General features: G+C 43.2%; 1 protein-coding gene across 2 annotated transcripts in view; it reads right to left on the reverse strand.

Annotated features, from left to right (window-relative positions):
• TSPAN3 (tetraspanin 3) overlaps nt 1–17,354 on the reverse strand; it is a 38,380-nt gene that overhangs the window by 14,524 nt on the left and 6,502 nt on the right. Inside the window, exon 1 of one of the 2 annotated variants that reach the window (XM_030814846.1) lies at nt 11,164–11,493. The exons of the other annotated variant lie outside the window; for it this stretch is intronic. Coding sequence (XP_030670706.1) covers nt 11,164–11,226 — 63 coding nt within the window. The 5' untranslated portion in view covers nt 11,227–11,493. Of the gene's footprint in view, nt 1–11,163; nt 11,494–17,354 lie in introns of those variants that run through there. 2 annotated transcript variants of the gene reach the window in all.

A 17,354-nucleotide genomic window follows, 5' to 3' on the forward strand; every position in this document is an offset into this window, starting at 1 on the left:
GCACGGATTGCTGATATGAAACTATACACATCAAATTGCTTATAAATAGACGATGTGTTTCCTAAATTGAAAACAGCTTCAAATTTTGCTTTTACTGAAATCTGTATATGGTGCTTATATCTTATGCTGTATAATAAACAATTATGAAATGACACTGGTTACTTTGAAAATATAGAAGAGGTATCCCAGTAGCGGCTGAAGACCTAAAAACAGCCAAAAGTAATTGTTGTAATGATATCCAACCATCAATATGAAGAACACCCAAAAGAACATGGGAAACAGTATAGCAAAGGGAAGAGAGGTTCTAAGAAATTCCTAACTAGTATGCATAGGGACTTTGTCGTCCCTCAGATTTTTAATGCAGAAATTGTGGCTATCAGAAAAGCTATATAAAAGGTGAGCTTAAATTCTTTTGAAAGGCCATGATGGGATTGAGATCTATCAAAGGATCTGAGCTTTGCCAATAAAGCAGCTGCAAAGGAGGGGGGTGGGGAGGAGGGAGGTACAACAGAAAAGGAGATGAAATGTAGAACTTGGAAGCAGCTGAACTGCTTTAGTCACCACTGAGAAAATCTGAGCCTGTAAGGAGGATTTGTGCCAGGACAGTATACTAAAAATATTCATCCTTTTTACAAAGAAGTGAAAGGAAATTTAGGCAAAAGGCTGAGGTCTGAAATTACAGAAAGAATAATTTTTAAAAAACCATTCTTATCTTTTAATAAGCCTACACTCTAAATAAAGTCACAACATTTTAAAACTTTAGGAGAGCCAGTGCTTTTCCACTAAGCTGTTTCTCTAAAAAATAAAGCCATCTTGTTATAAAATTTTGCAAGTGTATGAGTTCCAAAAGTATGATACTTCATTTTATGCTTTTACCCTTCCTCTACATATGCACAAATGTGAAATATCTTAAAGAGATTTCATTCTTATATGAGATTGCTTTTTCCATAGCTTAGAAACTAGTTTTTGGGGAGGTAATTTTCAAATATTCTATGAAAGAGACAAGTAGATAAAATGTTAAAATCTGGGCCAGGCGCAGTAGCTCACACCTGTAATCCCAGCACTTTGGGAGGCCAAGGCCGGCAGATCATCTGAGGTCGGGAGTTCAAGACCAGCCTCATCAACATGCAGAAACCCCGTCTCTACTAAAAATACAAAATTAGCCGGGCGTGGTGGCACATGCCTGTAATCTCAGCTACTCAGGAAGGCTGAGGCAGGAGAATCGCTTGAACCCGGGAGGCAGAGGTTGCAGTGAGCTGAGATTGCGCCACCGCACTCCAGCCTGGGCAACAAGAGCAAAACTCGGTCTCAAAAAAAAAAAAAAAAAAAAAGTTAAAATCTGTAAAACTATTAAATTCCTTCATTTTCATCAACCACGGTGTAACTTGCCATTGGAATGTGGCAATATTAAAAATGAAACGGATTTGCTACAAGTGGGGAGATAAAGTAGTTCTGTTGCCAAAATTATACCTACATGGAGATTTAGAAATACGAAGGCGAAAGCATCCCACAGGACATTTTGGGTGAAGCTGAAGCAAAGAACAGAAGTGATTTTCTTGCAGTGGTATGTAGTAGCCATTGATGATGATTCACATCTAGAACTGGCAAGAATCAAGACAATGTAAAGACAGGCACCATCTGGACTTTATTCACCTAAAAGCACAGTGCCTGACAAATTCTTGCTTGCCTGTGTGAACTGCTCCTTCAGTGATTTTTGCCAAAGAATCAATTAGTAAAGTGAAGTGACTGGAGTGTTGAGAGAAAGGAAAAAAAGTCAAGATGTAAGACTGAGCAAAAAATGCTGTACTCTAGACTTTGTAAGAAAGCAGGCTTTAAAAGCAGAGGGAAAAAATCGGCAGGAATCCATCTTATGCATATATCTTTTTAACATTTAATCCAGAGTTTCCTGTACTGTCATATTTTTCATATACCTCTTTTCTATCCTGGGAAGAATCATTGGTAATTCCTTACAGTGGATTTCTGAAAGCTTCCCCAAACTCCACCCTTATGCCATTACAAGTGTCTTAAAATCATCTTAAATCCACGAGGTCAGGAGATCGAGACCACGGTGAAACCCCGTCTCTACTAAAAATACAAAAAATTAGCCGGGCGTGGTGGCAGGCGCCTGTAGTCCCAGCTCCTTGGAGAGGCTGAGGCAGGAGAATGGCGTGAACCCGGGAGACGGAGCTTGCAGTGAGCCGAGATTGCGTCACTGCACTCCAGCCTGGGCGACAGAGCGAGACTCCGTCTCACAAAAAAAAAAAAAAAAAAAAAAACATCTTAAATCGTTTAGCACTCTACTTGCCATAATGTATATTCTCTAATTCAACCATGCTTTCTTTCACCTCTGACTTAATCTGATAGAATAGTTTACGTCACTAAATACAACCACTTCTTATGTAAGTCCACTACCTGAATATATCATTTACTCTCCTACCAACTCTCAAGGAAAAAAGGCCATTCCAAAGACTCCAAATTCTCTTTCAGAAATTAAAGCTACTCTTACGAAGAATTTCTGAAGCTATTAAATAATATCATTTTCTACCTAACAAACTGATCAACAATAAAGTTAAGGAATATTCAAATATGTGTGAGGGTGCAGAGAGAAGGGCCCTCAGATGGGCGGGAGCACAAACTAATAGAGAATCATCTTTTTGGAAACAATCTGGCAATACATATCTGCCTCAGCACTGATGCCTTTATACCTACTTATTCCACTTCCAGGAATCTATCCTTAAGAAAGTTAGTCAGAAACACAGATTTGCGTAAAAGGTAATTCATCGAGATGTTGTAACGAAATTATGGCTGCAAAAATGAAAATGAGAAAGCCCTGGTATTCAGAGGTGTGTTTGCATTCGGCCCTGAAATATTTTCTTAAAGCATCATTTAATAATATGCTTGTGGTGTGACAGGGGAAAAAACACATATATCACATATTGGAAACAAACCAAAATGTTAATATTGGTTGTCTCTGGGTGGTAGAACTATGGGTGATATCAGTTTGCTTTTTAAAATACTTTTAGTGTCTTCTTTAAAATATATTACTTGCATAATTAGAATAATAGTTAAAATTATGTCTGAAATTGAGGCTTTAACGTTCTCTCACCAATGAATTCATCCCTGGATGTATCCTTAACCAACCAAAAACAGACACCTCTTCCATCCTAAATATTTTAGGCACCTCTGCCAATCTCTCCCACTTACCACTTTTCTCAGGTCTGTGTGGCTTTGACTCATCCTGTACATGTTTTCTGATTATCTAACACAATTCTTTCAATGTACATTATGTTCCTCTTCTCATAAATATTACTTTTCAAGGCAACAAGGTTTTTTTAAAGTCCTACTTAAATTGGGGTGTAAAGTTTTGTGTTTTTTTTAACTCACCACTATACTAATGAGAAAATTCTATTTTTTTTTTTTTTGAGACAGGGTCTCGCTATGTTGCCCAGGCTGGCCTCAGACTCCTTCACTCAGGGGATCCTCTCATCTCAGTCTTACTTGTAGCTAGGATTACAGGCATGTGCCACCACGCCTGGCTAAGAGTTTAAAGTTCTGACAAGCCACTTTTGCCATCAACATCACTATTATTATTGCCATTATTCTTAAATAAGAAATATTTTAATCCTTTTTACTGCTATTACTCTGATGATATGCCAAAGGTCATGCTCCTCAATTCTGCCTCATTTTCACCTTTTCTCTATTTGGTTTTTCATAATCATTATTAAACCAGCTTAACAAAGTTGTTCTATTTAATCCAATATCTACTGGCTGAACAACTCAAAAGTTCAGGTGGCAAAGAAACTGGAGATTAACCAATTGCCATTGCCAAATTATTGTAACAGCATGCAAATTGGCTGTTTCCAGACGGTAGGGCTCCAGAGGTTATCTGATAAGCATGAAATTTAAATACGCATTTTCTTTGAGACCCTCTGTTACCCCACCCTACTCTAATTGTAAAAAGAGTCCATTACAACATCATAGGAGCTTGAGGTGCTTAAGCTTTGTAATGCTAGAGTTCATCCACGCTTGGGTTGTGTTTAATCAGTAGCAACAACAATGTAAGTTACAAAATGTCAACATTTATTCTAGAACCCCTTTAGTAGATTAAAAACAACATATAAATGCAGACAATTTTTCTTACCTATTAACTCTGCCTAACTACTAAAAGGAAGACAGTGAGGAGAAGGAAGAGGAAGAAGATATGTTAATATTTTTCAATAAAGACTTACTTGAGACCAGCCATGAGTAAGATTTCCGGGGGAAAGGTGCATGTAGAAATTTAATTCGATGAAAAGTCTACCCTTTCTCCCCATTAGCTGTCAGACTACAGGGACTGTGTTTACTCTATTTCTCAAAAAAAGGTCAAGGGTAGATATTCAACACGCATTTACTCATGAATGATTCTTAGTACACCTGTTTGGTCTAAGTACAAACTTTATGGAATACATTTTCTGAAAAAAAATCAAACAAGCCTAACCTGAATTGGATCTTATGGAATAAAATTCACTAAATTATTTCAAAGCATGATAAATATCCTAGAAAGCTAATAACCCATTCCTTAAACTGCAACCAGAGAGAGCGCCCCTGCTGATTCCAAGTTCTAAGTGATTACTCAGGGCCACAAGGCTCTTTGTCAGTGGACAGGTGACTAAGAATGTAGTAAGAGTGGAAACATTCATTTTCTTAACTGTTGAAGACAAACTAAGACACACACTTCCTATTATGTACTTGCTTCCTGACAAGTTAGACTTTCTTCTAGTGAATTGAAAACAAGTATGAAAAAGCAAAGTTAGCTGAAGGCGTGTCCCATGACATATTCTTTGTCAGAGCAGTCATTCATAATAGGAGAAATACAGCAAGTAGAGAAACAAATTCCAGGATATCAGATGCAGGTTCCGGTTTAAAAGTATCATATTACCACCTCAAATGTGTAGGATGTGCTGGAAAACACAAAGTATGTACAAGATTTGTGACAAGGGAGAACCACACTTGAAATACCTCATTATAAGGTTTTATTTTTTAAACAAAAGCATGACGGTATAAACCTCTTAGTAATTTGAATATAGCAAGTATATTTTTTCCTTACAGCCTATAGCCTGTTCCTTCAGTTCTGAATCCCCCCAATCTCCCAATCTCTTCCAAATCACCCAAGTCAGCAACTTTTTTTTTTTTTTTTTGAGATGGAGTCTTGCTCTGTCACCCAGGCTGGAGTGCAGTGGCGCAATCTCGGCTCACTGCAAGCTCCGCCTCCCGGGTTCACGCCATTCTCCTGCCTCAGCCTCTCCGAGTAGCTGGGACTACAGGCGCCCGCCACCATGCCCGGCTAATTTTTTGTATTTTTAGTAGAGACGGGGTTTCACCGTGGTCTCGATCTCCTGACCTCGTGATCCGCCCGCCTCAGCCTCCCAAAGTGCTGGGATTACAAGTGTGAGCCACCGCGCCCGGCCAGCAACTTCTTATACTCCAGATTTTTTTTGCCAACATAAAGCACTACCCAATCACTTTATCAAATCACCCTTTAATTCTCTGCATAACACATCACTCTGATCATTTTTCTTGTTTATTTTTGTGTGTCTTGCTTCACCGGAAAGTAAGTTCTGTAAGAATAGGGATTTTTCACTGTCTTTTCATCATTTATCAACAATATAGCACAAAGTAGGTGCTCAAATATTAGTGTTATATTTGACAAATTTTCCTTATTTATATACATTCACAGACATAAGTGTGATAAGTTTTATTTATTTATTTTGAGATGGAGTCTTGCTCTGTTGCCCAGGCTGGAGTGCAGTGGCTTGATCTCCGCTCACTGCAAGCTCCGCCTCCCGGGTCCACGCCATGCTCCTGCCTCAGCCTCCCGAGTAGCTAGGACTACAGGCGCCCACCACCACATCTGGCTAATTTTTTGTATTTTTAGTAGAGACGGGGTTTCACTGTGTTAGTCAGGAGGGTGATCCGCCCGCCTTGGCCTCCCCAAAGTGCTGGGATTACAGGCATAAGCCACCACACCCGGCCGATAAGTTTTATTTTTAAAGGCAAGATAAGTTTTAAAGGTTACATATGGCTTTCAACTACAATTTATATGTATAAAGTATTTCATATGAATGAATGATGGTTAGTGAAGGTGCCACGTTCCAAAGCTATTTCTAAAGGCATTTATTTAAAAGGCGTTTGACTTTTTTGTGGTACTTCCCCCACTCTACAGGTGTCTCAGTTTTATACTATCACCTCTCAGATGAAAAACAACAACCTAAATAGATATTTAAGATTATAAATTCTATAAGCATGGATAAAGCTTTCTGTTCCAGTCCCTGTAATGCCTAAGATAAATATGAGCAAAATAAGTATTAGCCAATTAGCTTTTCTAAAAGGGTTTAAAAAAAAAAAGTAAAGGTAATTTGTGTAACATAGGACTTGATGAAAGAATCAATTAATTTACCAGAATAAAAACTTAATGGTAGGAAGAAGATTTAAACTTGTTTTCAACGAGCCCTCTTTGGTCTTACCAAACTAAAAATCCTGTCTGACCTTGGTACAAAGGTACAGTTTACAGAATAGGCTAATGACTATTTAATACAATAGCCTTTGCTGGGCGCGGTGGCTCACGCCTGTAATCCTAGCACTTCGGGAGGCCGAGGCAGACGGATCACGAGGTCAGGAGTTCGAGACCAGCCTGGCCAATATGGTGAAACCCTGTCTCTATTTAAAAAATACAAAAATTAGCTGGGCATGGTGGTGCACGCCTGTAGTCCCAGCTACTCGGGAGGCTGAGGCAGGAAGATCGCTTGAACCCGGAGATGGAGGCTGCAGTCAGAAAGATCGTGCCACTGCACTCCAGCCTGGGCGACAGAGTAAGACTTTGTCTCAAAAAAAAAAAAAAAAAAAAAAAAAAGCCTTTAAAATTTAGTCATTTACCTAAAACACTTCTAACCTTCTTCAATAAATCCTCATGGGTCCAGCATGAATACACTTATATTTAAAGCCTCATTATTCCAAAAAAATAGAGATCCAAGTTGATCCAAGCTATACATCCTTTCACTTGTCCAAGATTATCTTTCAAGCTACAAATCCTAATATTCTAGAATTTGGTGAGAAACTGTCTTGGTCTGTTTTCTGTTGCTTAGAACAGAATACTTGAAACTGGGTAATTTAAGAAATTTTTTTACATACATGGAGGCTGGGAAGTTCAAGGTCAGAAGGTAGTATCTGGTCAGGGCCTTCTGCAGAGTCCTGAGGTGGCCCAGGACATCACACATGGTGAGGGGGCTGAGTATGCTGGCTCAGCTCTCTCTGCCTCTTCTTATAAAGCCACCAATCCCATTCCCATGAAAACCCATTAATCCATTAATCCATGAATGGATTAATCCATTCACGAGGGTAGAACCCTCATGACCCAATCACCTCTTAAAGGCCCCACCTCTCAATACAGCCACGTTGGGGATTCAGTTTCAACATGAGTTTTAGAAAGGACAAACATTCTAACCATAGCAGGAGTTCCCTATTTCCATTAAGACAAATTTCAGGATTTTAGAAATGATTGTTTCTGCTTTTTGGTTTGTGCCTTTCCACAGTAACATTATTACAGCACTGTTCCAAACTATCTACACCAAATCAACAGTAATGATTTTAGCTGTCAGATAATTTACAGCCTGAGTATTTCAGGTATATATCTATCTCCACGTCACAGTTCAATGAACAAACTGCCAGCAGAATCAGGATATCAAGACATAAGAAAGTGTAGTTTAAAGGTCTTGCCAAAGCAATTAAACTTTGACCCTTGTTAACAATCAGCCATTACCATCTGACAGTGAAAAGCCAGTGCAACATAGTTTTTATTGCCTACAGTTGCCCAAGGGAACCTAGGTAAACATTTGATATGCTCTATGGAGAGTATGTTTATTCTTCCACTTATACATCATCTCAAGGCATTAAAAGGAGGGAGGGGCCAGTATATAAGAATACATTTATTAGAACTGAAGAATGCATTACAAACTCCCAGGAGGAACCTTTTAACATTTTTTAATGTACTTCCTCATAATGACTTAATTCAAAACAAAACAAAGTGTCATGTAAATTCTGGTACAGTTTCTAATTTTAGCAATGTCAAAATCAGCATGCTTTAGAGAAGTGATTCTAACAAGTTTCTTCTCTTTACAAATCTTCTGAAATCACACTTTGTCCTAACATCACAGTCTCTAGAGTATGGGACAACCTGGGTTTGAACGCAGGCTGTACCACACCTTGGGTGTGCTACTTTGGCTCAGTTAACCTTAATGTTCTCCTCTAAAATATACATAATATTCCCTGCTAGATGGGAAAGCTGGGAGGATACGCCATGTAAAGTGTTTAGCACAGTGCCTGGGGTATAGTAACTCAAATGTTAGTTGCCATTACCCATCATCATCAGATTCCCAGTTAGTCCATAAACTAATAATTTCTTGGGAGACACACCTAATTCTGTTTCCTCATTAGCTACATTGCATTGTGCCACATCTGCCCCCAGCGTATCTGCTTAACTTCCTTATCACAGCTAACAAAAACTTTACCCCCCTACTAACCAAGATAAAGCATATTTTTACTAAACATTACCACTTCAGTCTTGGCAATAACTCGCTATAAAAAGCACCACTGAAGTTCAAAATAACTTTCTTCACTGGAATAATGGTACATATATTTACCCAATATCCAAAGATTCAGAGGAGTCACTTAGAACTGACATTTTAGAGTAAATAAAAATCTAATTTAAAGAAAATGGTTACTGTATTTCCAATATTTTGTTACATGAACAATTCCAATCCCTGAGCTTGAATAACCTAGAATTCACCTAATATTCTTCAAAATCAAATAGTTATGGCCATAAGTTCACAAGGAACTGTAAAGAGTACAAAGCCACATCTTTACCTCTTAGGTAGCTTACTAGCTGACAACGTGTTTCTCATTTGGGGACCCCTGAAAATTATTTTTCCTTTTAAAAAAGCCTGTAACTCTTAAAAAAAATAAAAAATAAGTGAGAACACACGATGCTTGGTTTTCTGTTCCTGCATCAGTTTGCTGAGGATGATGGCTTCCTGCTCCATCCATGTCCCTGTAAAGGACATGATTTCATTCTTTCTTGTGGCTGCGTGGTGTTCCATAGTGTATATGTGCCACATTTTCTTTGTCCAGTCTACCATTAATGGCCATTTGGGTTGGTTCCATGTTTTTGCTATTGTGAATGGTGCTGCAGTGAATATATGCGTGCATGTGTCTTTATAATAGAATGATTTATATTCCTTTGGGTATGTACCCAGTAGTGGGATTGCTGGGTGGAATGGTAGGAGAACATCATATAATTTCTACATGCCAAGAAACAGTATTCTTCTTTTCATTTGTTTTCCAGTCATTTAGAAATGTAAGTACTATTCTGGGCTCTCAGGTTGTAGAAAAACAGGTAGCTAACCGTTTTGTGCTCTTGGGCCACAGATTGCTGACTCCTGGTTTATAACGAGATGCTATGAGAGTTAATGACTTAATCATTGTAGAATACATTTCTCCTTATGGAATAAAAAATGTTATGGATGCATAAGTAGCAGTAGGTATATAGATACGTATTAAATTAGCAATAGATGCCTTTATAATGGTCAGATTCACAAATCATGCCACATCTACAGAGGAGACTGATACGACTTTTGCTAATGGAACTGGTTCTGTATGTGCATTTCATTCTGCACAATAAACTCAAGAAACTGAAAAAATAAAATAAATAAGCCTGTAACTCAAATTAAAATATAAGAAACACTGCTCTAATTGGAAAAGAAGAAATCACGGAAATCCCAATGTCGCCTGGGTGTTTGCGAACAGGTACTACCTCCCAGTTAGGACTCTTCACACACAAATGCCCTGAAGGACTCTGGCAATACAAGTGTGTAGTAAGTGCTTTTTAATATATAACCATCCTTTTATGAGACAGCTGTCAGGATATGAAGTTTTATCCCTTGTTGGGGGGTCGGGAGAGAAGGAAAGGATTCTTTCCAGAACAGGTGTGTGTATGCGTGGGAGGGAGGAGCTGAATGGGGAGGAGGAAGAGGCACAGAGTATGGTTAACCGGAATGTTCAAGGAGTGCTCTGGCGACTGTGGACAGAGCAATCTGCCCAGGGCACTCAAGTGTTTAAGGAAATGACAAGTTCAGAGAGGCAAGGTGGTTTGGGACCAGACTGAGGACTTCAGCTGCAAGACCAGGGGAAGGAGTTGAACCTTATTCTACCGCTGAAGCTTCTGTTTTCCTTATTTTCAGATCAAGTGATGTGATAGAGGAAACGTTTTAAAAGATTTATCCAGGTGCAAAGTCCAGATGGGCTGGAGGGTGGAGAGACGGATAGGAACAACTTAGGTTGCTATAAAAGTCCCTGGTGAGATAAGGATCCAAACTAAGATGACATAAACATTCCTTTCAACGGGGGTGTACCCCTTAAAAATTCATAAGCCACCTTTTATTGAAAGTGAACTCATCACTTTCAAAATCTTGTGACATCTCCACCATATATTTAACCAAGGGTTATAATCTCACAGTTTGGTCACCCCCATGACTAAAACAAACAGACCGATGTTCTTGGTCAATGGATTATTTGGCTCCACGAGTTGAAACCCTTCATTTTCTGGGCTGGTGACAGCCAGCCGGTTCTCCACACACAAAGGGCGTTAAGTGGAACCCCCGCCCCGGCTCCGCGGCGTCCCCACTGATCTGCCCGCCTCGGGACGGCCACTCGTCTGCGGAGCCCGACAAAGAGCGCGGAACCTGAGCCTCCGGGGAAGATCCTATTTCGAGCCCGAGGTCCTGTTACAGTCTGCAATGAGCCCTCTCCGTCCAGCCGACGACTCCAGAGGGGAGACTGGGGCGCCTGGCACGGAGCCAGCCCGCGTGGGCCGAGCGCGGAGGCGCCAGCTGGAGGCCATGGAGTCCCTGAGGGCCTCCCCTCGCCGTCCTACGCGCCCGGGCTCCCGGCTTGGTCCGGCAGGGACCTCGCGAAGCGGCCTCAAACCCGGCCCTCCCCTCGCCTCAGCGGCCTGAGGGCCCGCGCGCGACCCCCGCATGCCCGCCCAGGCCCAAGCCCGGCCCTCACGGGCGCCTCCGCCACGGCCTCGCCCGGCCCCGCCGCCGGCCCTTCGCTCTGCCCGGCCCCGCTCACCCAGAAGATGAGGTTGAGAAAGACCAGCACGGTCTTGGAGGAGGTGATGCCGCACTGGCCCATGGCGCCGGTGGCCCGCGAAGGCCCGGCCCGGAAAGCGGGGCTGCGCTCACCGAGAGAGCGGCAATGGCGGCAGCGCCTCCTCGCTGGGAACTGCACGGCCTGCGCGGCGCTCCCCGCAGCCCCTGCGCCGTCGCGCAGCCCCGACCCCAGCAAGCGCCTCGCTCTTCCGCTCAGCCGCCGCAGTCCCCTCAGGGATCCCGCGCCGCTCCCTGGCAACCGAGTCCCGCCCTCCGCGGCCAGCCGCTTCAGCCAATCGCCTCTGCGGAGGCTGCACTGAGGCCACGCCTCTTAAAGGAGCCAAGGCCTCAGTGCCTTTTCTTGGCCTCTGGCCGCCCTTGGACGCAGATGGCTCCCTAGGGAGGTTCTGGTGGACCAAACCCACTCTCCTCCTATGACTTACGTTTACTATGCCACCCTTATAGATGATTCAGAGCCCTCTGAGTGCTGTCTTTCTACCTAGCCCGTTCTCCCCTAGGAAGGTTGGAGACACTAATCTCTCCCTGACCAGAGATTCTCCTGACCAGGTTAAAATCTTGGCAGCACTGTTGGTGAGAAGTGCAAAGAACAAGAACAAATACTTATGGAGAAACTTATTGTGCCAGGCGCTGGGCTAGCTCTCAGAAGAGTCAGAGAGGAGAAAAGGCTGGCGATGGCGTTAGCAAGGCAGAGACATGTTTGTGTGGGTGAGTGGTTAGGAACAAGGTCTATTCCAGGGTAGTAAGTTTTGGACCAAGATTCGCAACGATTACAGAAACATCTCTTTGCATTGCAACATTTTACATTCTCCCCCAATCTTGAATCCGTCATAGCAATTAATTATTGGGTGCTTACCCGGTGCCAGGCTCCATTAGTTCATTTAACCCCCACCACAACCCTGGATGGAAGGCACTATGGTTATCAGCCTCATTTTACTGATCGGGTAATTGAGGCTTAGAAAGGTTAAGAAGTTCGCCCAGAGCCACACATAGTAAGTGGTCTAGTGCAAAAACCACATCATCAGTCACACAATAAACTGCCTCTGTTTGCTGTCTTTCCTGCCATTATAATCCTGCACTCCCTCCTTGACCGCGCTCGTAAGGTTTTCCATTTACTGGTCTTTATCAGCTCGCTGTCATGCAATCTCCCCAACTCATCACTTTTCCCAGGCACTCTCAGAAGTACCTGTTAATCTCAGCATCCTGTGCATTTATACCAAGCAGCAGCAACAGCCATTTATTCACTCATCAAACTTACCGCGTGTCACCTCTGGGCCTCACTGTTGTTGGTGGTGGATATTCCACCGTGAGCAAGACATATCCTTCCTTCCATGGCTTACGTTCGTTCGGGCAGAGGAGGCAGACCATAAACAAACAGGCAAGTGGGTATATGACATGAGGTAGTGTTAGGAAACAATTCAGAGGAAAGGAATAGAGTGATGAGAGGAGTCCTCTCTGAGGAGAGAACATTGGAGGGGATGCAAGGGAGGTGAGGGGAACAGCCCAGAGATGAGAGCAGCAGCCCAGAGATGAGAGCAGCAAGGACAAAGGCCCTAAGGAACATGATCACTGTGCTGTAGGAAGTGGAACACAGAGAGCCTAGTGTGCTGGAGGTGAGCAAGTCCAGATCACCAACAGCCTACTACGCCAGGTGCAAGCCTTTTAGCAGACCAGTAACACCATCTGTTTCAAGTGCCATTCTTGCCATACCATGGAGGTCCTAGTTAAAGAAAGAAAAATGATGAGCTCTCAAATATGATTCCCTTTGAATATCTATCTTCTTGACGCCCCTACCCTCTGTAAATTTCTGTCTGCTTTGCTCTGACTGCTTTTCCTCCTTTTCCAAAACATCTCCTTTGCATTTCTTCATCCTCATCGTGTCCCTTCTCATTTCCCTGCGAAGGTCTCATCAAGTCCTTCTTGTGCCTTCTCCTTAAGTGGGTCTCAGACCACCCCCCCACATTACAATCATCTGGGCCACACAGACAAACTCCATCAGATTCTCTGGGAGTGAGCCTCAGGGAATCAGCTGTTTTTCAAAAACACACCAGGTGATTCGAATATGCTGTTGGGGCTGCAAACCACAGTTCTGAGTTTACAAGCATGGTCATGCCTCTCCTAAAAAGAAAAGCCTCTCACTTAAACACCATGTTTTACTTTTTCTTTCTTCTCTTAGCCAAAGTTCCTAGAAGAGTCATCTCATCCAGTGCTTCTCAGACTTCTCCTTGCACACAGATCACCTGAAGATGCAGAGTCCAGGTGGTGGGGGTGCAACTGGGCCCCTCTTTGTAGCAAGGGGCTGAACTTCTGCCCTTGACTCTTTTGCTTCCCACTCTTGTTTTTTTTGTGTTTTTTTTTTGAGACAGAGTCTTGCTCGGTCACCCAGGCTGCAGTGCAGTGGTGCAATCTCCGCTCACTGCACCCTACGCCTCCCAGGTTCAAGCGATTCTCCTGCTTCAGCCTCCTGAGTAGCTGGAATTACAGGTGTCCACCACCACACCTGGCTAATTTTTGTATTTTTAGTAGAGACGTGGTTTCACCATGTTGGTCAGGCTGGTCTTGAACTCCTGACCTCATGATCTGCCTGCCTTGGCCTCCCAAAGTGCTGAGATTACAGGCGTGAGCCATTGGGCCCGGCCTCACTTTTTGACTCAGTGTCATGTGGCATCACCCCCACAGTGCCACCAATATCGCTCTTGTCAGTGTTACCAGTGACTTATCTGCTACCCCTTGTCTGAGGTGGCATATATCATGGTTAAGAGCACAGGCTCGGGGACCAGGTAGCCTAGCTGGGTCCTCTCTCTGTGCCTTAGTATCCCCATCATAGGGAGAAAATGATGACATTACTTCCCTAATTATCATATGGTTGCTGTGAGAATTAAGCGTGTTCATACACATAGAGCTGTCAGAGAATTATGCGGCACACAGGTGCTTCGTAATCACAGGCGTTTGCTGTTTCCGAGACCTAGCCGTATTTCGCTCCATGGACTTCTTCGTACTCAGAACTCTCTCTTTCCTTAGCTTCTGTAACACCATCGTCACTTAGTTCACTGTCTGCCTTTGCAGCAGCACCTGTTCCTTGCACCCGTTGGATGTTGGTGTCTCCCAGAGTTCTGGCTTAGGTCTTTTGATTTTCTCAACCAACCTGGGCCAGCTCACCCAGAGCACTGGATTCCGTTGCTATCCACGTGCAGGACTTTCCTGAACCTACAGCTTCAGCCCAGGTCTTTCTCCCAATTTCCTACCCACGTATCCGACTGCCTGCTGCGTTGCTCCAGGTGGATTCATTTATTGATTCAACACATTTATTGGTTACCTACTCTGTGCCTGACCCTATGCCAGGTGCTGGGGGGTGGTTCTAGCAACATAGCGGTTAGACCTGGGTGTGCAGTGGCCCCAGGGAGCTTGCAGTCCAGAGCAGAGATTCAACACTAATTATGAAATTATTGATCTAATTGCAACTGGGATAAGCAATACAAAGGAGACCCTCAGGCTGCTGTGAGAGTTTATAACAGGGACGATACCATAACCTTGTATGGGGTTAACTTATATGTGCGCCAGACCTGGCAGGTCCCATATTGAACTCATCATTTCCCCTCAACCTGCCTCTCCTCTGCCTGTGTTCCTTAGCTTCATGAATAGTCCACCCATCCTTTTCCCTGGGCCAAGACTTGGATATTATGACCCACAGTCTCCCTCACTGACCCCTTCTACCCACCGAGAGGATCCTTCTTACTGGAAAATTAGCCTTCCTGGGTAACTCTTGGAACTCCAAATTCCTACTGCCCAGTGCTCAGGAAGTCTGATTTTACCTCCACTGACAAAGTTGCTAAGAAAGAGAGCAACCGAGGGCATGAAGTCCCTCCCAAGGAAGCACAGATCCACCCTGTCTCACCGTATCTGACAGTGGCACACCTGTCTGGGGATGATGGGAGGATGGAGCAATTGTGACTTCGCTTACTGACCCCTGGCCTATAACTTGCCCTAATAAACTCTGTTCTTCAACCCGTACTGTGTGAAGTAAAATTCACTCTGATCCATGTTGTATGACACAAAGAGTCTATCTTTTACCAAAAAAGAAAAGGTTTATTCATTTTCTTTCCATTGTAAAGCAATGCCTGCTTGTGGTGGTTTGTGTCTTTTTTTTTTTTTTTTTTTTTTTTTGAGACGGAGTCTTGCTCTCTCACCCAGGCTGGAGTGCAGTGGCGCGATCTCGGCTCACTGCAAGCTCCGCTTCCCAGGTTCACGCCATTCTCCTGCCTCAGCCTCCCGATTAGCTGGGACTACAGGTGCCCGCCACTACGCCCGGCTAATTTTTTGTATTTTTAGTAGAGACGGGTTTTCACCGTGTTAGCCAGGATGGTCTTGATCTCCTGACCTCGTGATCCGCCCGCCTTGGCCTCCCAAAGTGCTAGGATTACAGGCGTGAGCCACCGCACCCGGCCTGGTTTGTGCCTTTCTTAAATCAGCTCTGTAGTATGATTTGGGCCATTGCAAATAATAATCATAATAACAATACCTGCTTGTGGCCATTTGTCTTTTTTTGCGCTATCCTGCATTGGATTGCCCTACCTGTTTGGGAAGATCCCCATTGCATGAATTTTGGGGGCACCCAGACTGGAGCCTGACAGTCTTTCTCCCTGCACTCAGGCAGCTAGAACATGGCCATGTGATGGATATTGGCAAGTCAGATGATCCTGCCCAGAAATCTGGACCTTCAGGGAGTGACGCAAAGACACAGGGACAGTAAAAGAGAGTATTTACGGTGGCAGTGCAGGCATTGAGTCTGGCAGCAGCGCCGGCTCTGTGTGCCGGGGTGGCAGTGCCGGCAGCAGCCTCCTAACCACACCATCCCTGTGGTTTGACCTTGGCTGAGATCCCTCCTGCTAAACCTTCCACAGCTTCCAGCATTCCAAAGGATGCTGGAACCACCTAGTGTTCTTACAATAAATCCTTTCCTGCTCAAGGTAGCTGGAGTCTATTTCTGTAATTTATCATCAAGAATCCTGACGAATACAATGATTGTTATAGAAAAATCGGAAAATTCCAAAAAGTACAAGAAAGAAAAATGTTCATTTCTCTACATCCAGGAAAAAAAAAAACTATGAACAATTTCTCCCAGTCTTTTACTATGTACACATTTCAATATAATTGTAGTTATGTGATTTTATAAAACTTTATATACTTTAACCTGATTGGAAAAGTGTTTTCTGCGTTCAAAGTTGACATATATCCATTATAGAAAATTTGAGTCTACAACAAGAACAACCCAGAGATAATTATTATTAATAATCTGGTGTATTTCCTTAAAACTTTCCTCTGCATTTTTAGAGAATACGCTGATTACTTTGAATGTTTATGCATAGTGAACTGAGACATTTTAACAGTTCCTAGAGAAAAGATGACACAAAGAGGTGCTGGGGATGGATAATACCTTCCATTTGCATCGTGTACCAATTGCATCTTTACCAATTAAAAAGCCTTAATAGATTCAGGCCTTTAAAGAGGCAGAAAATCATTATGCAAGTTTCTTGGCAGTGAAAATGCATATTGTGCTGCCCCACACAACTCCACTTCTACTGACAAAATACAGAAGACCTTTTGTTCAGCTATTTTCCTGGCACCGTGTCCCAAGCTCTTTAAAAGTCTGTCTCTTATTGGCAAGTGCTGGAATACAATAGGAGTCATTATTGTTTTTCGTGTCATCAAACATGGCAAAGATGTCGCATGAATTGTGGGATGAATTATGTAGCTTGGGAAACACTTTTCCAGGAACTGGGAAAGGAGTGGAACAGACACACAGCTGACAGGCTGAGTCAGTGCAGTGGCAAAGAGCATGGGTCCTGGTACCAACTGCTGAGATTTCACTCTTGGTTCTTACTCCTCAGGTGACCTTAGCCAAGTTACTTTAAACTCTCTGGGCCTCAGTTTCCTCATCTGTAGAATGAGGAATAATATTTGCTAGTATAGAATGGGCACAGTGGCTCACACCTGTAATCCTAGCACTTTGGGAGGCCAAGGCCAGTGGATCACCTGAAGTTAGGAGTTCAAGACCAGCCTAACGAATATGGTGAAAGCCCATCTCTACTAAAAATACAAAAACTTAGCCAGGCGTGGTGGTGCACGCCTATAATCCCAGCTACTCGGGAGGCT

Source organism: Nomascus leucogenys, chromosome 6 (genome assembly GCF_006542625.1).
Source record: "Nomascus leucogenys isolate Asia chromosome 6, Asia_NLE_v1, whole genome shotgun sequence".
Classification (NCBI taxonomy): domain Eukaryota; kingdom Metazoa; phylum Chordata; class Mammalia; order Primates; family Hylobatidae; genus Nomascus; species Nomascus leucogenys.